Source organism: Numida meleagris, chromosome 12 (assembly GCF_002078875.1).
Source record: "Numida meleagris isolate 19003 breed g44 Domestic line chromosome 12, NumMel1.0, whole genome shotgun sequence".
In the NCBI taxonomy this organism is placed as follows: Eukaryota; Metazoa; Chordata; class Aves; order Galliformes; family Numididae; genus Numida; species Numida meleagris.
In genome coordinates, this window is record NC_034420.1 from 10,813,875 (window position 1) to 10,835,441 (window position 21,567).

The window sequence follows — 21,567 nt, forward strand, 5'->3', positions numbered from 1 at the left end:
TTTTGCTCAGTTTATTTGAGTATTCTTTATGCTGCACTAAAAACATAGAAATCTGAACGTGCATATGCATCCCCTTTCCTGACTACTGGTTTACGCTGGCATTGACCTAAAGCCTTTTTAGTTTGGTAGCTACTGAAGTGAAAGCATTACAGTTCCTGCTTTCAACACAATTCCAAGGACATTTGGGAACTTCAGAGCAATTAATGTTCAACTAATAGCAAATATCAAGGGAACACGGTATTGCTGCCCAGAGGCCAGATCAGGGCAGGGATCCCCAGATTTGTTAAATTCAGGAACGATATCACCCAAGTTTCACAGTGCACACTTGCACATATTTGCTTAGCAAGTAAAGGTTTATTTTATCTAGTGTGTTTTTTATAGCTAAAGGCAGTAGGTACCACTTCTCTCTCTTCATCTGCACCAAACTTTTATGGGTAAAGATTAGTGTCTGCACACAGAAGTCTATGATGGCAAAATGGAGACACAGCAACAGTAAAACCTCTTCATGTGTAAATTAAGTGTTAGCATTACTGTTTGCTAAGAAATATCAATAGAACAGGTATTTTTGACAAAACTAGTTCAATGATCTTAGTGTGAAGAAATCTTAATCTAGAAAAGGATGCATCCATTTTCCAAAAAACGTGGTACCACTCACATTCACAGTCAAAATTTGGTTTTAAAATTCAACCCTGTAAGACAGCACAACTACCAGTTGGCAGATATTTAACACGGTGAAGGCAGCTGGATGGCTATTAGTCCTGTGGCCAAATCTGCCTAACAATCTGGGGTCCCACTGACTTCTGTGATCAGCAGAGGATGGGTGATTGAGGATAGACTGCCAAGGGAAGGCACTGTGCTGCCTCAACTGTTCCCTCTGTCCTCAAAAGAAAAAAGCTCCCATTATTTTGAAAGGAAAAAACAAAAGCCCATTGACAAAGCATGTTTGAAAGTCCCTTGCTAAATATCTACTCAGCATTAACAGGGAGAGGATTCCTTTAACGAACTCCTGTGACCCCCTGGTTCTGTATCAGTCACCCTTCAAACAGCTGTTTGTGGATTTCCAGTGTAGAATATGCCCTCCCTGGCAGTTTTCCTGTTGCTGCACTAACTCAGTTACGCCATACCTCTTTCACAGTCTGTTAATTAGCAAGCTTGCAAGAACCACACCTGAAGACTGCTGGGAAGATTCCCACTAACAGCAGCAGCTGTGGCTCAGACCCTTTACAGCAAGTGGTTATGGGAACTGCATAGGGCCACCTTTTGGGAGAGGCATCCAGCAGCCAACTTCTGCTCCAATTCTGGACAATTGCTCTAAGGTACTTCTGTGTTCTGCAGGAAAAACCCAACATGGCCTGTGTCCAAAACTGCATTTCCAGGAGCAAGCTAGAAGCTATGGAGGAGCTACTGAAAGTCATTTTTGTGTTCATTCACACCCGAGCTCAAAAAAGATCTGGTACTCAACTGTACCTGTGTGGTGAATGTGGGAACAGTTTACAGAAAATTAATTTAGGACACAAAATACCTTTTGTTTTCATCACTGTAACTACAGCAAGGATAAGCAACGAGTGGACTCTTATAGCAGATTTCAATGATGGTTTTGCATGGAAAGAAGGAGAGAGAGAAAGACCAACACAAAGACACAAAAACACAGAGGTGAATTCTTTTTCTCGAGTGTCTCCTTTGAAAGGAAGCCAATGGGAAGTGAGAGAAATGTCTACAAAGTAAGACAAAGCTCTCAGTTTTCTAGCCAGTTTCTTTGTTTCATATGATTTCCAGTGAAGCAAAGTTCCAAATCCTTGATCCATCAGAAAAACATGGAAAAAAGATGTGTAGCTTTCTGCCTGCCATAGATCTGCCACCTCATACAACTGAGTATTTGTTCCATTCCCTCAGCAGTAGTTTACAGGAAAAGGGTGTTGATTTCTTTAACACTTTCAATGATTTTTATCCTATTAACTCCACTAAGTAGATAGTGGACATTTGGCTACTGATATCAATAGAACTCAATTCTGCCCATTACACTGATTACATCTCCCGAGATATTTTTGGTGGTACTCAATTTCTGCAGAAAATAGATATATTTTTTTTCAAGCTGAGACCCCACCTCAACATGACACTTAAATGGAGCTGTAATTTTAAGCATGTGCTGAAGCTCTAAGCATGTGCTAGGAGGTAAACCATTCTTAGATGTATTCCTTGACAGGGATGAGCTTACAAATGTACCACCAGGCAGTCCTAAAATGGGATCCCCAAAAGTGATGGCAATGGATTAAGCCAGGGACAGCCCTACAATGTTTCCCCTGGAACCACCCCAATAATTCTCCATTTATTTTTTTTTAATGGAGAGGAAAGAGGTTTTCAAGGCTGTTTGTATTCAGAGCTGGCTTACATTTCAGTTCCCTGCCAGCTCTCAGACTGGAGGCAGCAATACGCTCTGGACCCACTCACAAATTTCCTTTTGATGTGTCCGCTAGGGCAAGGATTCTGACTTCTTTGTCTGAATGGCATTTTAGAAAATAAATAAATAAATAAAGGATCACTTTCCCAGGGCCAAACAGGGCAACTGGGGACTGCTATGAATTTTCAACAGCCATCCCTTTCGATGAAATCCTTACCTGCGGAGTGCCCAGCCTCTCTATTAGGGGAACCAGGTGAAGTGGGGCATACTTGGCTTCGAGACGCTTCATGCGCACCTCCAAGCGTTCTCCTTCTGTCAAGCGAGCAGCAAACAGTGAAATGAGAGGAGGAAGTGGAGACCCGCAATTTCCGCTGAGTTTGCTCAGAGCTGCCCCCCAGCAACCATCCAATGAGCCTTTGGATCAGAGAGCCAAACCGACAGCAAATGAGGGGACCGGTGATGCAGAGAAGGGTGGGATGTGCCATTGCAGTCTCAGCAGCAGCTTAAACACATGTCCAGAAGCATGTCCCTGTTCCTGATCACTCCTGTTGAGATGGACATTTCATGCTGTCATTCTCCAAAGAGGCTGCAAAATGCCTTTAGAGACTTAAGGGAACCCCCAGGCTAACTAAGGTTCCAGCCTGTAACGAGGCTACAGAAGATGCTCTGCTGGCATATGTTTCCACCTTACTTTTGCCTATATGCATTTATCTATTTAGAGGGGGAAGCAGGGCCAGAACTAATCCTCAGGAGAAATGGAAGAGAAACGGCTCTTGGAAGTGACCTCTGAGTCTGTCCACTGCTGCCCTCTGAGCTTCTTACCTTTGATGTAGACCCTGGGCAAAATATTTTGGAAGGGAGCAGCATGCAGCAAATCACAAACTTCTTCCTGGGACTGAGGCAGGAAGAAAGAAAGATAAAGTAAGTTAAAAAATACCTATAGGGCGTGACTGTTTGGCTCAGGGGTCTGTGCAATCCTACAACAACCCAATCACACCTACAGCACCTGGTCAAATCTAGCCCAGCTCAGTAATAAATCCAATAGTTTGTATCTAAATGGACTAAAACTGGAAGAAACAGCTCTCAGCTTAAGCCAGGAAGTTTCTATAACCCAAACAATTTACCTCACGCCTATACAAGGCCAGAGCTTCATATGTTTTTTGTTTTTTTTTCTCGCCCACTTATTAATGCTGCGAGTAAAAGGGGATAAAGGGCATGGAAATTTCAGTTCTGTCTTACTCTGACGACTTCCTGCTGTTTGTTTTCACTGAGTGTGCCCAGGTGGAAGTTACCCTTTGGCTTAGTTATTCTGGGATGTGTACATGTTAAATATACTGATGTGTGGCTCTATTATAAATAGATACGTAATACATTGGCCTGAAATTATTTGGTTGTATGGTGTTCATGGCCAGTGCTATCAGACCAGGATCCCAGTGGTGCAGGCACCAGGGAGAATAATACAGAAGTGCAGAGAGTAATAACATCATGAGATGCCACCTGAGAGGATGCATGCCAATGCACTAGAGAAAAAATAATCCCAAACATAGATGCACGAGGAGAAACCTAGAAATAGGAAGGTGGAGACTGAGGAGCGATGGCTGACAATACATCGTATACAAGTCTGCAATGGGAAACAGCAGCAAGGAAAACCAAAGCTGTTCAACACAGAGGCACTGCGTAACAACATGGCATTAGTTTGCTCCTGCAAAACTCTCGTTCTAGGACATGCTTGCAGTTCTGAGCTTACCAGAGAGATTTAGACACACTTGAGAGGAGGTCATGACAGAGCAGCAAAAGATTTTCAGGGCCAGATGGAATGACTCAGCTGGGTCTGGTTGGGGTGCATGGGTGGGTACCCCGTCTCCCAGCCCCGAGGAAAAAGACGGAGTAGCATGGAGCTGCAGGAGGCTGCACTGGTGCCATGGATGCTGGCATGAAAGTTTGTGGGAGTGCAGTTTGTGACACAGTGCTGGAGGGACAGGCACAGCCTGTGGCCCCTCCGTGGGCATGATGCTGATGCTACCAGAGTGTGCATATCATCTTTGTTATTCTGTTTGCAAAAGACTCTTCCTTCCTAGATCAATGCTCTTTCACTGCTCTTTCCCTCTGATAAAGGGAGTATTTTCTGCATTTGTAGGCTGCACACACCTGGTATCTGTTCCAAAATTAATCATGGGAGACCTTCTCCCCAAGGCCCGTTACTTGCGAGTAAGAACTCTTAGAAATTTAGTCCCAAGATACACTTAATTCCTCAAATTTAAACAATAAAAAGGGGGGCAGACTGAGGCAGACTTCTAATCTTCACTAGAGCAGCCTCTGCCAACAAATACCACCAGCCTTAGATTAGGCTGACAGCTATGATGATAACTGCACCATAAAAGTAATTGCTCCTTCGACACAGGGAGGGAAAATCTTGTTATGCAATGGCTCTAAGCATATGACAGCCTTCCAGCAAGCAAAAACCAGTGCCTGCTACGTGCAAAACTGCTTTATGTTCTGAATCAATTTCTGTGTGGAAAAACTGACAACTTTGGCTAGCATGGAAGGTGGGCAGATGTGGACTTGGATGGGCAGTCTTCCTAAAAAGAACCCTAATGTATCACTGTCTCCTTTATTTTCTGCTATTCTAGAATGTTATTATATTGCATGCGTACAGCTCCAGAGTTAGGAGGAACATTTTTGCACTCAAATAGGGATTTCTAAAAGAAACCACCATGTGTCCCTTCAATATCCATTTAGAAGATGGGACATAAAAGGCAAATGCAGTACATCTAGCATAAAATTCAGCACAGAACAGCAGAGAGCAGTGACAAAGCCACAAAAGAAACATAAACTGCCAGGATACTGTCTGGTCATTCTATCAGATAAAACCAAGCTGCTAGGTGGTGTATATCTCTGTTTTTTTAAATCTTACACAAGTACTGCTCACCAAATATGTTTGATATACCGTATTAGGAACTAGAAGTCTCTGTTCTGGGGTTAAAATGCAAAGGCAAGGTTAGAAATATCCATTTAGACCATATACAGAGATTTTCACTTTTCCCTGTGTTCAGTAGTTGAATAAACTTGGAATCTTTGAACTTTCTTCTGGTCTTACTCTGAACAAAAATTTAAGGGTTTGCTTGGAAATCCCATGTGTGCTCGAGAAGGCTTTCTGAAAAATTTCTGAAAGATCCGACACAACCCTGACAAAATTATTATGACGTGAAACATGCATCTTAATGCAAAACTGGGTTGTTGTTGCAGCTCCTCAGTTGGCTCTGACATGTTGCATTCAGCCGTAGATAGCCTTTGCCCCATACCAGCTCACTCAGGTTAGAATTGGCATTACATGGGCTAAGAGGCTGGGAGACTTGTGCATGCACAACATGCTCGTGCAAGGGCTAATAATCATGTCATCAAACTAGCTAAGTTTTTGGTGAAGATTAAGTCATAGGAAATATCATCTCTTCTGAGATTTCCTTCCTTTTGGATTGCTTTATCCTCACTGTCATTAGAACCAACCAGTTTTTCCATTGCACTACCACTCCAAAGAGAGCAAAGGGCTCAAATCTACTCCTCACCATATAAGTATTAGAAAAAGTAACAATCCCTGCCCCAAAGAGCTTACAATCTACAAATAAGCTCCAACTGATTTTTATTTCTGAGAAGGACAAACATGGGGTAGCTTTGGGTCCAAGAATTAAATCTGGATCTTCCAGTATTCAGATTCTCCTTGAGCAATGTCAGATGTCAGTGACCCAGCACCAACATACATCATCCCCACAGACCCCAACAGCAGAGCCCTAGAGAGACCCTGGGTACACGATAAGCTGGAAAATTTCCCCAACTCTTCTGTTGGAGAACCCATTTCCACTGATACTCTTGAGCTGGCAATTTTAAGTAGGATCTGCTGGTGCAGGGTGTGTTGCCTTACCAAAGCCTGCTCGATAAGGAGGCAGAAGAGAATGGCATTGCCCACTTCTCTGAGGCTCTGGAACACGTCAGTCTTCAGCTCTGCATACTCAATAATGTCCTTCAGTTGGTGGTGGAAAAACTCCAGGATTCCTTAAAAGACAAGGGAGGGCAGTCAGAAAAGTGAGAGCAAAAGCATCCTTCAGTGGTGTGGATTAAAAGGCATTCAGGGCCTGGTCATGAACTGCAAGGACTTCTAAGTGGATAGACAGAGATAGGCACTGGGGAGAGCCAGCGTGCAGTGTGCCATCCTGCTTTCACTAACCCTTGAGAAAGAGGGAGTAATTCCTGTGAAGTTCTTGGATTTCCTCATCGGAGGAAAAAGAGATTCAAGGCTGCAATGAATGTCTTTGTGCTGGTTCATTTATAACAATCAGAGATTTCACATCCAGTTGAGTTGCAGACTGCTGTCATACTGCAAAAAATCTTTGCATCAACTAAGTAGAGCTTTTGAAAAAGTAATAGCAAAGCCACTGTAACAAAAGCTTAAAAATCCTGAAAACAAAACCTGAACAACCAGCAGACATGCCCTTATCAATCAGCTGTGTGTTCAAAGTGAAATTTGAAACAGGAAAGCTGTGTCACAGGGAGCTTGGGCTGCATGCTGCAGCAGCACGGCGGGTCCTTGTTTAATTGAGTAAATGTTGCGCAGACATTTGGGCGAGCTCTTGCTCAAACCGTGACACATCTCTCTGTAGCACCCACCTGGAGAGCCATATTCGTGTCTTGGCAAGCGGCATATCTTGGGCATGACTTCTATCAGAGTCTTCACATACTGCAGGATGGTGCCTTGCAGCTGTCAGAGACAAAGGAGGGTTAAACTGGAAGGACGGCTTCTCCTGGTCTTGGTTTTAAACAGAGCAGTCTGTGGACAGGTCCACGTCTGACAACAAAGGGTGAAACTTTAGTTGGAGTCTAAGAACTTGCTTCCTTTGGGTTTCACCCAAGTATAAAATCCAGCCCAAGTGCATGGAGTTTTACAGCTTCCTCCTGAATAATAAATCATGGTTGCATGGATTTTCTACTTCAAAATAAGGCTCGTTGTGTTTGCATTATTTGCAGCTGAAATCCAAACAAGGCTCCACCATAGATCCAGCTGGACTTGCGTTCCTAACCCAAAAAGCATTTGATTGGAGTTGCTAAAGGAGCCATTCCACAGCACAGGAAATGCTCTTCCCACCTGAGGAATGATCCTAGACACCGAGAGTTTAAAACAAAATAAAAATATATACACATCGAACAAGTTCCTGCAGATTGGATGTTCTGGACTAACATGGAGAAAAGTGTATTTCTTAGTTAAAAATGCTTGCTGTCATTTGGAGTTATATAAATACATCCTGTAGACATATTGCATGGGATTATGTGATAAACATAATTTAGCCAAATGCAAGATCTCTGTCTTCTCACTGAATGCTGTCTGATCTCACACAACAGCTACAGTGTTTTCAACTGAGTGACACAAATTACAACTTCAATAGCTACAGCACTTTACAGCAGAGAAGCTGGATATATGCTTGAGATTCAGGTCTACATTGCTTTGCTAGACAAGTTCAAAATTAAATCACTGCAGCCAAAACAGAATTTGAATATTTATAATGAATTAAAATCTTCCCTTTGATAAAACACAGTTTTGGGTAGAAAAGCGTGACCTGAAAAATGATAAAATTTGCACGCTCCCTTCTGCCTTGTTAATGTTCTGTATTGTTGGTGCCCTTAGGGAGCATTTCCCTGTGGATATCACATCTCTCTTTTTGAGAGCAGTACAAAGCAGATGGAGCTACTGGCTTCAGTTTATCTGATGGAAAGAGACGTATGGCTTGAATTCTTAAGAGCTCACATGTAACAGAAATTTCCTAACAAAGACTTTTTCATCAGTTTTGTGTCCTCTACCTTAGCAACAGCAAAACTAGACCATGAATACAAGTGTTGCAGTGTGGTTAAAGGGGTACAGAGGTGCCCAAATTTCAACAACCCAAACCAAAACCTGATGGCCAGGCTGATCCTCCAACCCATGCCTCTGAAAGCATCGCGATTTCTCCACTGCCAGTGTTAGGCTCAGAATTACCAGGCTCTTGACGATCTTCAACAGCTCTTCCATGACCACGGCGATCCCCTGATAGCCAAGCAGCCTGCAGATTGTCTTGAAATGAGGCGGCCCCACGAAATTGCGGTAGGAGCTGTAGATGTGACTGTAGGCAATGTTGAGAGGCTGAGAAAATAGAAGCACAGTGACAGCTGGGTGCATTTACAGGACTTGTAAGTAATTCTCTTATCACAGTACTGTGTTCCATCACTTGAAATCATTTTGAAAGAAAGCAGGAGAAACAATAATTCCTGTAACAAATTTCTTACAATACTTCTCACGGCACAAAGAGATTGCTCTTCTTTCTGTGCAGTCAAATGCACTCTACTCTGAACAAATTGTCATGTCACAAGGTTCATTATCCTGCTCTGTAGCCAACACCACTTTCATTTCCAAGTTAATTTGCTCTCCTCTGTATTCTCAGTCAAGGATTTCAGTTCACTGGCCCTTTGCCTCCTAAAACCCAAGTTCTTCTCCACCAAAACTGAAAGCTTTATACATAAGTAACAGGGTAAAATTTTTCCCATTGGCACTTGCTTCAAATGAGGAACAGTAAGAAAAGTAGGAACTAGAGCATCTGAGCCTAAGAACAGTTGGAATACACACAGGAATGATCCTTTCTGCATCCTGTACAGCCCTACGGGTACTTAAGACATCTACATGTGACTGAACCAAAGGGGAAGACCCTGACTCTTGCCTAGGGAGCATGCCTGGGGCTCTGGACACTTGGGAAATTGTTAGCAGCAGAAAACAGAAGGTGATTTCCAGGAGCGTACTTTATCAATATAATGTTGAAAATACAGGAATTACTGCAATTTTTTGGCACTAGAATTTTGATTCATTTGGTGTAAGAAGAAAAGAAGTAGGTGAATTAATTCACTTGTGTGATTGGCAAAATAAACCAAAAATCAAAAAGAAAGCTGATTTTAGCTGAGACGCCGCATGCTCAGCTTGGCATCTGTAAGAGAAATGCTGGCACCACGACTCAGCCCCAGCAGAGAAGGGATGCAGCCTCCCCCAGGAGATCTGTGACAACCACAGCTCCAGTACACAGCACCGAGTCCTAGAAAGACTCTGGCATGCAGTGCCCCTTCCAGCAAAACACAGATGAAATTCCTGGCTCAGAGTTGCTAGAAGATCTTAAACAAGACTAAGGAAACAAATTAAACTGTGTCCAAATGTGCTGTGCAAGGCGTGCTGCATCCTTCCACAGCAACCACAGACCTGGCTCTGCAGGGATTCCCTTCCATGCCAGCACCAGAGACAGCCTGTGGCCAAGGAACCTGAGGGACCACCACACTGGAGAGCTTAAGGTGAGAGGCAGCAAGTGCTGAAGTGGCAGATGAGGACAAAACAGTGCATCCTCAGCCCCTGCTGCTCCTAGCAGTTGCAATACAGCTGGTCGTGCTCAAAGGCTTCACTTGTCCTCCCCCTGACTCACTTCCACAAGCCTAACAAGTTAGGAAGCCATTTGCTAAGAGCCAGAATAGTGTTTTCTTTTGCCCTCAGATACAGAACTTCTGCTGACTGATGTACTTATAGCTCTCATGGACTTGACAGTTGCTTTAATCAGTGAATTAGTTGTTTTGTTAGAGCCCTACTGCCCTGGTCCAGCAATGTATCACCTCCTGTGATTGCTAGGTACTCCTCTAAAGAGCTAGCAGGAAAAAGAGAAAGCTGGAGAGTCCCCTGCTTCTCTTAAAACTTCACCTTCTGGCCCTGGTAGACAAAGAAACCCTTCACCACTCTTCTGTGCATCGGTGCTGTTATGTACACAAAGCCAAGCTTGTAGTCTCTGTAGTGCGTTCATTCACAACATGCATTAACTTTCTCTCCCATTAAAACTAAGCAATAGGCCCCTGAATAGTAATGGCCAGAGTGAAATAATTTTGGGCAGATAGAATTGGTCGCATTTTCCCTGAAATGGGGCTGACATTTTGCTGCACAGGCTGGTGATCTCCCAGTGCAGCCTCCTGCCTTGCAGCACAACGCAGTGCTGCTGGAGAGCAGCTTTGAAGCCATCTTTTCCTTTGAGTGGGGGTCCCAGCAATAAGCCTGATTAGGAGAAGATACATTTTAGGCTGTGCATGGGCTGCAGATGAGGAGAGTGATTCATCCCCACCTGTCTGCAAGATAAGGGAGGCTCATCGAGCTCTCTGCACAGCGCATTAGCAGCAGGCTTACATCTAATAATAATACCCTGTGAGCAATTAAAATATACCTCCATTTAAGGGCGAGATACACAACTTGGTTTAAAGACTGTAGGATGTAAAAAACGACACCAGAGTGTATTTTAAGACAAACCAGCTGAACGCACAAGCTGGCTGTGCGGCACGCTCACTCCCTCACACTGTGCAGTCGCTGCCACCCCCTTGGGGAGCAGCAGCAAAGCCCCTCTCTTGTGGGCTCTCAGGAGGCTTTGCTGTTCACAGGAGCAACAGCCACTGAAGACACAGCAGAGGTTTGCCCCCACTTTGGTTTGGAGCCAGATGGGCAGGTTTGGGGGCCAGGAGGCTGGGTGTGCAGGCAAGTTGGGATTTGTGGCACCAGGCAGAACTCCCACTGTCTCAGGTCTCTGGGAAAGCCTATCTGGAGCTGAGAGCATGGAGGAAAGGTCCCATGTTACTTTGGGAGCTAGGGAGGTTCTGAAGGATGCTATGGAGCACTGAGCACCCAATCCAGCAGCATGCGAACGAAAACAAAAACTAGCTGTCAATCCCACATCTTCAAGCTTATTGTTGGCCATCACCCAGACCTGTCTGAGCTCACCTGAGGGAAGGCAGGGAAAGCTTTATCAGGTAAAACAGATTGTAGAGAGAGATGATAGATACTACTGCTTGTGACAGAACACCTTGGAAAAATGAAGAGTTAACAAAAGAGGAATGGAGACAAAAAAGGTCTTAGACACAGCCAAAGATTAGTCCCAACTGTCAGCCAGCCTGACTTCAGGGCCACAGCCGAGATGGTGTCTAAGTGCAAAACAACTCTAAGACTTTTATGCAAAGTAAATAGAACCATAGAGTCATGTGAGTTGGAAGGGACATTTAAAGGCTACCTAGTCCAACTCCACTGCATTGAACAGGGACATCTATAGCTCAGGTGCTCAGAGCCCAGACTAGCCTGACCTTGAATATCTCCAAGGATGGGGCAACCTGTTCCAGTGCTTCACTAAAATACGTATGCCCTAGCTGTGATGCACAAATCATACCATACAGTAGGCACTTTTATATACTGTATATAAACCATATCTGTGTCTATTCTGTGCCTCAGCATAATGCCTTGCTATACTGACTATAGTTTTACATATGCACATGCACATACGTACATACTTACATACACTGCTATAATGAGACCTGGCAGGACAGGTAGCACAGCCCCCACCACCTGTTGCAAGGGATCAGCAGCCCCCACTGCCAACACCATCTGCAGCAGCCACAGCCCCTTCATGCCTCAGGGCTCTGCTGCAGACGTGGCAGCAGAAAATAGAGCAGCTCCATCCCACTCACACACCATGGCTATTTATACAGCTGCCAGCAGCATGCCTTGCCCTCCAGGTTACATCTGCCCGCACGCTTGCTAAAAATGGGTGGGCAAAGTCAGCTCTGAGAGGGAAGCTGTGATTTTCAGTGAGTCTGGCGTGACCCTGGGTCCAGCAGTGCCAAGAGAAAACAGAAACATTCTTGAAAGTACATAAATGAAACCCAATCTAAAGCATTTACAGAGCTAAGAAGTGGTTAGCAGCAGTAAGAAGTAGGTTGCTGGTAATTTACAGCTCCTTTGTAGGAAACTTGGCAACCTGCTGCGTTTTCTAAGTGCCTGAGTGACAGAATTGCTCAATTTCTGCTGACCACACAAACACGCTCATGGTTTGCATCCTGGAGGGCATGGTGGCAGGCAGGGACAGTTGAGGCCACTGGTGGATGTTATTTGGGTAGAAAGGAACAAGGGTGCCGGAGCAGCCCCAGCACTGACATGGTTTTGGTGTTCTCTTGTCCACAGAAATGAGAATTTCAAGCTCATCACCAGTGTAAACTGGTGCCAGCTTGACTTTGGTAATGCTGACACCACTGAAATCTTTGGTGCAGTTGCTTTAGAGCTTGTGGCATTGATCACTGCATGGAGAAGGGTTAGCAGGACCCTCTGCTGACCTAACCCAGCTATTCCTGTTTTCTATGGTTTCCTCTGTTCCTGTTAACACGTTATGTGTGAGCAACTGAAATTTAATTCTGAAACAACTGCAAACACCAATAAGCTCAACAACCCAGCTGCAGAAGGAAAGTAGTTCTCCCATGAAATATTATCACATGGTATATGCCACCTTTCTGAGCACAGATTTGTATCTTCAGCTCTCTCCCTGCAGGCAAGGATGTACTTTCTTCACAGCATGGGAGCAGCTAAGAGCTCTCCATTCCCCTGCTCCTGCAAGGAGGACTGAGCGATGTAAAAGTCTGGAAGCCACCTGGGAGCACTTTCATTTCCATCCCTACCTATAATTATTTTCATCTTTGTTCCCTGCTTTCAGTTCACTGGCAGCTGCAGCCCACTCAGAAACTGAAGGAAATACGGCAGGACTTGGAAGATAAACACACACAGATCTGCAAAGTGTCAATCCAAAGCAAGAGACACACGTACTGCCTAGGCTTGTAACAGCCTCTCCTAATCTGGTTTGCATCATCTCCTCATTAATGACATTTTGAAGATCTATGGAACACTGCAAGCACCTTTCCAGCAAGAATATGGAACTAATAACTCCAGAGCCAGAACTGAAATTTATTTTGGGAAAGTTCCTCTCTTGAATATGTTTTGGCTTCAGAGAGCAGCAAGTCACTTCTTCAGAGCCTCTCCTTACCAGTCCTGCTGCCACATCTATACCCTCCTGTCACTTCCTGGCTTCAGGCTCAGGCTGCTCTCTCAATGGCTTTGCCTCTCCTTCCTGCCCTGGGTATTTAGAGAAAACCCTGTTCCTGCTCCTATCACACAGCTTGGAGATAAATTAAAAAGCGAATGGACACTGCCACAGTATCAGGGATGAAAATCTACTGCTCACTGGCTTTAAAACAGCAGTTTAAACATGCAAGAAATCATAGCAACAAAGACAAAGCCCCTGAGTGCTAAGCTATCAATAGGCCAGGACGCTGGGTTTCACGCCATGTGCCAATATGGCTCTAACCCCAGACTCTGCTGGAGGCAGTGGCTCTGGAGCAGGGTAGCAGTGTTCTTGCTTCAGGGCTGCAGATAGAGATGAAAAAAAAACAAAAACAAAAAACTAAATCTGAAAACAAAACAAAACTGGCTTGTTTGTTCTGCCTCGGAGACACACTTCTCCCAGGCAAAAAGCTTTTAGGGATAACATTCCCAAATCACTTGAAGATGCCTGCCCATCCTTTCCTACTGGTTGCTATGGTGAGAGATGACGGAGCCCAAGATGGGTATAATACGAGGCAGCACGCGGAGAAGGGATTTAGCAGAGCAGGAGGGACGCAGCGGTGAGAAGAGGGGAAGGTGCCGCGCTGCTCGCCTGCACCAAGGGGCTGCTGCAGAGCTGCTGGGGGAGGTAAGCTGCTTCCTGCAGCTCCGGGAGGGCTTAGTGATGGGTGCATGCACTTTTCTGCTCTGGTTACAATGGTTGTTAAGGTGGGCTGCTTCTTGAGAGAATTAATGGAAAGTTACTTCTGTTAAGGGATAGGGAAGGAAAAGAAGAAAAAAAAAGAAATGAGCTGTATTGCATGCAGCTTCTGCTTGGAGTGCTCAGGTGGCTGGGGGGAAGAGAGCCCTGCAACAAGGCTCAGAGGGCCCTTTGGTGCCCTAAGAGAGTGATATACCAGTTCATGGCTGTTGTTAAACAGTAAGGTGTTACTAAGTCTTTTATTAGGGGGAGAGCTTTGTTATTCATACATTTGTAATTCCTTAAAGACTTTGATAATATATTTCAGCCATTTTCAGACCTCACAGTATCCTGATATTAGAGTATGAGATGCTGTAGTAACAGAAATATTTTGTTAAGCAACATGTTAGATATGGAAAATGCAGCAACAGCTTAAACCAACTATTGAATCATTATGCAGCTTTTCCATGTGGCATTTAGGTATAAAAAACAATCTATAGGAGACTGTACAAGGCAAGTCTAATAATCAGTTTATTTTAATCAAACTTGCAGTATCCTTTCCATTCAATGGGAATGGGAAGCAAAAGAGCTAAAAAAACTTCCTATATAGACAACCAGTCACAAAGAAGAGATTTTTCAAAATCTATCCGGACCATAAAGTACACCCTGTGTCCTACATGTTTTGTTGTTTTCTTTGTTTCAAGAGGCAGGCTGATAACAGTAGCCTGGGCACCAGGCAGGATTCATCTTTGGTAATTTTAGCCATCTAAGATCAAGCATCTAATCTAAGCTCATCAGGCATAGCACTTCTGCAGCCAGTGCAAAGAGCTCCCTCCTAGGTTGTGGGCAGCTCAGTTCCCACAGTCGCTTTCTTTTTGCCTCTGCAAAGGGGAATATGACATTTTCTACATTCAAGGAAGTGAAACTGTGGTAACTGCAGGAAAAGATGGTAACAACTGTGAGTGTGGAAATCATGGAAGCAGCAGTATTAGAAATGAATCTACTGAGTGGAGAGGTGCTTCAACAGATTGAGCTTCATTTCCACAAACTCCCCTGAGCACAGGAGTCTATGGTGAAATGGGCAGGTTTTGAAGCAGTCAGCTGAGTTATTCAGCTTCTGAAAGTTTGCTGAAGAGCCTAAAGACAATTTATGATGAAGTTTTCTGTCTGCTAGAGAGCATCTGGAATGCTTAATGGTTCTAAAAATGCAGTACTTTTTAGTGTCAAACACTGGCAAAACACTTAAAAAATATTGCAGGGACAATCATGACTTATCCAAAATGCTATGTGTCTCTGTAATTACATTTACAAAAGGCAAAGAGAGTTCACCTGAAGCCTACACAGACCCAGTCTAAGGGCCAGTAATACTGGTGGAAAGCCTTCATTGATGTCAGTGGCCTTTAGGACTGCACATGCATTGGGGAACTCAGCCTCTTGCTGGTTCTGGTTTCAGGGACACGATGAACATCGAAGTGCACAACATCACCTACACCAGTGCCACAGTCTCCTGGACCACCAACAGCCCCTGTCCAGAGAGCTACTACCACGTCATGTACCGCCCCAACTGGAACAGTGTCTTCGCCGGCTATTTGCGCCAAAACTTCCACCGTGAGGAGAGAGTTCCCCACTCCCTCAGCTCCATTATTCTCCATCGCCTCACCCCCTCCACCATCTACGTCCTCTGCATCACATGCAAGAACTCCTACCCCTCCAGCAACCACTGCACCACGTTTCACACGCTGGACCAAAGCCCCCTGCTTTTCAGCAGCTCTCAGCACGAGCCCACCACCTCCATGTGGATGGTGAGCAGCCTGTTGCTTCTCTGCTTTATAGCTCTCTTGGTCTACGGCTGCCTGCAGTTCTGGGCTGCACAGTGCTGTGGGCCTTCCAGGCCAAAGCAGCCTGATGCCAGCCCTGAAGAAGTGGGTGAAGGCAGCAGCTCGCTGGATGGTCCTCTGAGCGATGGACTCAAAGAAGAGCTTCTGGAAGTGCCCATGACCACTGTGCTCATGAGGAGCTCCAGTTTCATGAGAGAGAGTCCATATAGTTCCCCACACTGCTTCTTCCCCTACAAGAACAGCGATGATAAGACGGCCATCTTGCCACAGCACGGCCTTCAGTGAGAGCAAAATAAAGGGAGGCCCTGCTTAGCAGTCTGGCTCATGCTGCTCTTTCCCAGCTCTTCCCAGTTTGCATATGCACAGGGGCTATCTGTCCCAAGGTAGAACATGAGGTAGGAACATTAGCTGCAAGGAGAAAAGCTTTTTCAAGTGACAAATATATTCTCATTTACTGAGGGGTTTTTAAAAGGAACCAAGTAAGCTTTCTGGGAATAGCCAGGCTAGGCTGACTGTAGTGTCACTATCTAATCTGCATCAATGCTGTAGATTCACATCAGTCATCAACCAATGTGTGCAAGAAATAAACTCCACTCCAGTAGTTTTATGCTTGAGTGATCCTCCACTAGCATCACACCCCAAGCCCTCATGAAACTTGTATAAACAGTCATCATGGCCTGACAAAGAGCTTTTTGTCAGTGCTAAGTAGTTTACATTTGCACTTCAGTATTTAGTAACTCCTATTTTGAAATACAAATGGGATTCCTGCAGTAGCACCTTCCTCGGAGAGCAGCACTGCTCTGGAACTCTTGCTAGCTCTCCTCTCTCTGCATTTAAATGAATGTGACTTGGTCTCAGCATCACCAAGAAGCAAAGGGTGGTGTCAGCACCCCTTTACACAGGCATATTGTGGAGAAGCACATGGGAAATCAAAAGCAAAAAGCATATTGAAACAGCTTCTTGTATGGCTTTTTTGTTTCACACAGCAATGTGATGCTGTACATTTGCACTCGCCACGCTGTTACTGAATTAGACCTTGTATTTGTTTCTTCCTAAATAAAGGATTACAACATCCACCCCTGCTGGCTGCCATGGCACATTTACTGACCTTGGACCCGTAGAGGTAGTACGGCTGAACATTGGCTGGTTTGTCCCGCTGGGGTTCCTGCGTGAAGGGGATTGCTGTCCTCACAAACCTGCAGCAGGCACAGGAGATAGGGAGGGAAGCAGTCAGTGCCTGGTCAACTGTGGGCAGTGCAGACACCACGTGGTCTGAGAGGAACTGTGGTTGCAGACTAATTAGCAAGTTATCATCTGAGCTACATGAACCAGTGTGCAAAATCCTGTCCCAATCTGTTGGTGATATAAAACGTGTCAATTTAACATATTACAAAGATTTGGTTTATTTTGGAGGCAGGCAAGAAATCCACATCTGAGCAGCAACCACAGCTCTGCTGCCAAGTCACAACACTCTAAACTGAACTACCTCAGTTGCTTGTAATCTCTGTCCAACTTTGTTGTTTGAATGTGTTACTAGAGCTTCCAAGACCAAGAGGAGCTGGTGGACTTCAATTTCATTTTAACTCTCAGTGCTGCACATCATAGGGAATAAAAACCTCACTGCAATGCATGTGAATTTTATGTGGCAAGTTTGAAATTCTGGAAGGAAACATAGGGTCTCCAGGTGCCCCCTGCCCTGGTTTTCCTCCTCACCTGTTGGTGGATCCATTGTAGCAGTAGTTGGGTAGAAAGTCAAAGTTGAGCTCCCAGAAGACATGGAGGGTGATGCGCCCATAAGGTGCAGAGACGTTGTGGTTGGCTTCCCGGAACATGGCATCAAAGCTATCCAAAGTCATGTGCTTGCACAGCAACCTGTGAGTCAGGCGATTTATTTCCAAGAGCCACTCCAGCTCCTGCAGCACACAAAGCAGCAGCAGATGACATGTGTTACCAAGATGACAATAGAAACAGTTAGTTCCGTTGCCAAGTGGTGATATTACATCTACACCCACACAGAGAACTTTCCCAGGTGAGGATGTAACAAGTGCTAAAGACAAAGATTTAACTTAGTGACTGAGGCCAACTGCACTTCTACTCAAGGGGATCCTGGTCCAGTATCTCCTAAACCTGCAGGCAGCAAAATTAATTTGTTCCCCACTGAGTACTGGCTGGCTTTCACATCAGAATCCTTCAGAGGTGGAAACTGGTAATTTTACACTACTTGACTCTGATACTCCTGTCAAGTATCAAAGGCAGAAAATCCTGTATAGTCATAAATGATCTCAGCTACTTGTATTCAGCAGAGGGAATTACAGTCAATATTTCCCACTCCCAGATCACTAAACTCTGTTCTACATACTCTACAAAATCTAACTGCTGACCATCACCTTATGATTTACACAGATAGTTCCTAGTCTAATAATAATGCAATTAACACTTCATAAATAGAAACAGTAGAGATTCAACATCATAAAGGAAAATACATGGTTGGCTGAACCCTACTGTAGGTGGGACAACTAGCAGAAGATAGCTGTCTCTGTATCTGTAGCAGTGTATTATTCTCTCAGTTCATACTCTCAGTAATAGTTCTTACCACTATGGACGTCAGGTCCTCACTCTCAAAGCGGCTAATGGCCTGGTCTAATGATTTGTACATCGCTGCCGAGATACGCTGGGTTATGAGCCTGTTCAGGTCAATTGACCTGCCCAGCAACTGGGAAAAGAAGAAAAGATATGTGGATGTTACCCTCAGATGGGGAATAGCTGGTTGTAAACCCTCTATCGAGTTTACCACTACTTGGGAATAAGGGTGGAAATATGAAGCGTAACTCATTAATCCCCCTCAACCCAATGTCCTGAGTTCAGTGAGACAGAAACAGGTTAAAATCTTCTCATTCCAGCACTGATCTCCATTGAGCCCAACACTAGGATGCCAGCTGCCAACTAAGGGATAATAGAGCAAGAACTATGAATACTACTTGCTTGCAGTGTACCTGGACATGCCTTTGCTTGAGCAGTGTCTCATAGCGGTTGGATGGTGGGTATGGAATGATCACCCCATAGTTCTTACATTCAGCCCGGAAACGTTTGTCCAGCAAAACGCTGAAAAAGAGAACTAACGTCAGGAAAAAGGAAACACAGTCAGCTTCTCTCTGGATCTCTTCCAGAGCTGTATTCATCTTTCTTTTTATCTTGCTCTGAATGCCAAGAAATGTCCTCATTCTCTGCTTCCACTTCTAAATCACAAAGCAGCAGTTGTCACCTGGTGACTGCTATGCTGCTACCATTCTTGGCTTCTATGGCTAAAACATCCAAAAATATAAAAGACTGTGCTAAAAGATATCACTAGTACCAAGTAGTGGGGTGGTTTCCTTTCCTAAGACCAAGTGTGATCTAGAGACAAAACTCCTTGCAGAGTTAAGACTGAAGACTTGTGCACGTTTGGAGACATGAGAGGAAGACTCTCATTAGAGTTCATCTGTGCTCTTTAAATTGTTAGAAGGAAATGTCACAAAGGGCTTATCTCCTCACCAGGGAGCAAGCAACTCTGCAGAATTCATACAGTCTGATGTATGAACTGAGTATCAGTTTGGCCATTTTAAGTCTTGCTGCTCTACTATGGTGAGGACAAGTGAATATCTCTGTTTCATAGAGCTGGGAGGCTTCCACTACTCATCTGCCTGGTACACAAGCAAAAGTCAAGCAAGGACATGTCTTCAATAGGATTGATTTGCTTTGCTCTTGCTCTAGCAAATGGTACTCAGACAGCTACACACTATGTCAATTATTTGTGTTTCACTGTTAACCATGTCTTGCTGCCATTAATTTATTTTTCCTGTCTACACTGGTCTGACATGGATTCTAAGCTCTGTGGGACAAGGATAATCTCTTTTGTTTTGTCTACTTGCAGAGCTACTCTCTGAGGGGTACCTTTTGGTTAACAGCAATATCATCACTCATCAGCAGCAGTCAGGTTCTCCTACCTGCCAGCCATTGCTTTATAATAGGCAAAGATCTGATCTGCCAGCTTGTACACAAACTGATCAAAGCATAAATTCACCTGGAGGAGAGAAAAAAAAGAAATCACAGAGGTGTCTCCAGTGCAAAGTAGCTCCTTCCTACTCTTGCAAGATTGGTATAACTCAATACAAAGCTTATAGTTTCTTAATGTTCTTACAGATCCCAGTCCCCCTAACCCCAGTCATCCCTCTCTCAGGGATCTCTAGGTTGTCATCTTCGTCTGATGTCTCACAACCCTCTGCCCGTCAGACTGACTCTTCCAGGCTCACAGTGTCTGACAGCATTTGGCTTCCGCTGGTCCCACAGGTACTGCTAAGTTGAAGCCCTTAATCAGCAGAGCATGTAAGCTCTCTGAATATTTTGATCTTCTGGAAATTTCTCAGTCTGATGGAGTATATTTTTCAGGGGATGCCTATTACTGATTCACTGAACTGCTGGGCTGGGCTGTCAGACAGGACAGTGTGACCCCCGTGAGCCCTTCCCATACAATAAAGAGGAAGAGAACTTACTTCAGCTTCAATTTCATCGTACAGGAACTGTTTTTTGAACTTGGTCAAGGCATAATATGCGCTGTCATTATAGAGGTCCAAGGGGTACAGTACGTATCTGAGGACAAGAAGACATCATATCTTCACTTAACCTTGGAGCACATCAGCATAAAGAGCAGACACTCAGTGCAAGAACTGGCTTCTTTCTGACTTTCACTCCTTTCATCTCTTTCATCACTCACTCCAGACCCTCAAGTTCCCCCATCTCACTCCCTGTCTGATTTTCTGGAAGCAGCAAGAACAGATCTGGTTGTGTGCTGTGTCTTATTCAATCAATGCCAGCTTCTTCTCTGCCCTTAAAAAAGTTTCGTCTTGCCCTCACTCCAGAGTGCCTTGCCAATGGTTATAAAATGGAAAACAAAGCTTCCTTAATGAGGAAGATATTATAAACATAATTGTACTTTCATTACAGCAATTTCTCTGATCATTTGTACAAAAATGCTTGAAGTGCTTTTAACCAGGATTCACGTCCCTTTAGTTGCACATGCTGTCTGACTGCTGTATGCAGATCACTACCATGAAGTTGTGTGGATATCCTAATGCAGCAATTACCAACTGCTGGTTTATGATGCATGAGCAAGTTCCAGTGTCAAGAAGCAACCAGTGTGCATCTGCTAATGAGTTATTCATACATTACACACTCATGCAGTAGCAAGTGAAATACATGTTTCTTTTTCCCCATTGTCAAAGACACTGTTCATCCCCAGCCTACCCTTCACCAAATCAGAATCTCAAGCCCCACTGAAGGCACAGCCCACCACAGCCCACCATCTCTTACTCCATCATGGAGGGTTCTTTGGTTTCCAGAATATGGTCCGTGAGGATCCAGGGCATGGACATTTCAATGGGGAACTGGATGCGGCGGCCCATCGTCAGCTCCAGGAAGAACTCCCGGAACCAGAGCTGGGACAGGTCACAGCACTGCTGCAGCGCTTCTGCAACACAGAGAGATCCCCCAGTGGGAGAACTCAGAAGTTATCCTAGGATGGAAAGAAAACTCCACTCCTAGAAACTAAACTACCACTAATGGCTCTTTTGCTATTGCTGACTCATTCCTGTTCTCATAATGATTACTACCTAGAAGCATGCCTGTATCAGCCAGAAGTAGAACATTTGGGAAA

At 44.5% G+C, this 21,567-nt stretch overlaps 2 protein-coding genes across 6 annotated transcripts in view; one reads left to right on the forward strand and one right to left on the reverse strand.

Moving 5' to 3' along the window:
- Positions 1 to 21,567, reverse strand: part of CYFIP2 (cytoplasmic FMR1 interacting protein 2) — a 50,509-nt gene that overhangs the window by 6,706 nt on the left and 22,236 nt on the right. For all 5 annotated transcript variants that reach the window (XM_021410281.1, XM_021410282.1, XM_021410277.1 and 2 more), the window contains exons 17-28: positions 21,225 to 21,381; positions 20,408 to 20,504; positions 19,862 to 19,938; positions 18,872 to 18,980; positions 18,472 to 18,591; positions 17,592 to 17,791; positions 16,987 to 17,074; positions 8,418 to 8,561; positions 7,058 to 7,148; positions 6,315 to 6,445; positions 3,221 to 3,293; positions 2,616 to 2,710 (exon numbers count right to left, since the gene is read on the reverse strand). In XM_021410281.1, coding sequence (XP_021265956.1) covers positions 2,616 to 2,710; positions 3,221 to 3,293; positions 6,315 to 6,445; positions 7,058 to 7,148; positions 8,418 to 8,561; positions 16,987 to 17,074; positions 17,592 to 17,791; positions 18,472 to 18,591; positions 18,872 to 18,980; positions 19,862 to 19,938; positions 20,408 to 20,504; positions 21,225 to 21,381 — 1,382 coding nt within the window. The remainder of the gene's footprint in view (positions 1 to 2,615; positions 2,711 to 3,220; positions 3,294 to 6,314; positions 6,446 to 7,057; positions 7,149 to 8,417; positions 8,562 to 16,986; positions 17,075 to 17,591; positions 17,792 to 18,471; positions 18,592 to 18,871; positions 18,981 to 19,861; positions 19,939 to 20,407; positions 20,505 to 21,224; positions 21,382 to 21,567) is intronic.
- On the forward strand, positions 8,577 to 16,978 carry FNDC9 (fibronectin type III domain containing 9). The gene is made up of 2 exons (XM_021410285.1): positions 8,577 to 13,989; positions 15,494 to 16,978. Exon 2 carries the CDS (start codon positions 15,501 to 15,503, stop codon positions 16,161 to 16,163), a length of 663 nt encoding a protein of 220 aa, XP_021265960.1. The 5' UTR covers positions 8,577 to 13,989; positions 15,494 to 15,500; the 3' UTR covers positions 16,164 to 16,978.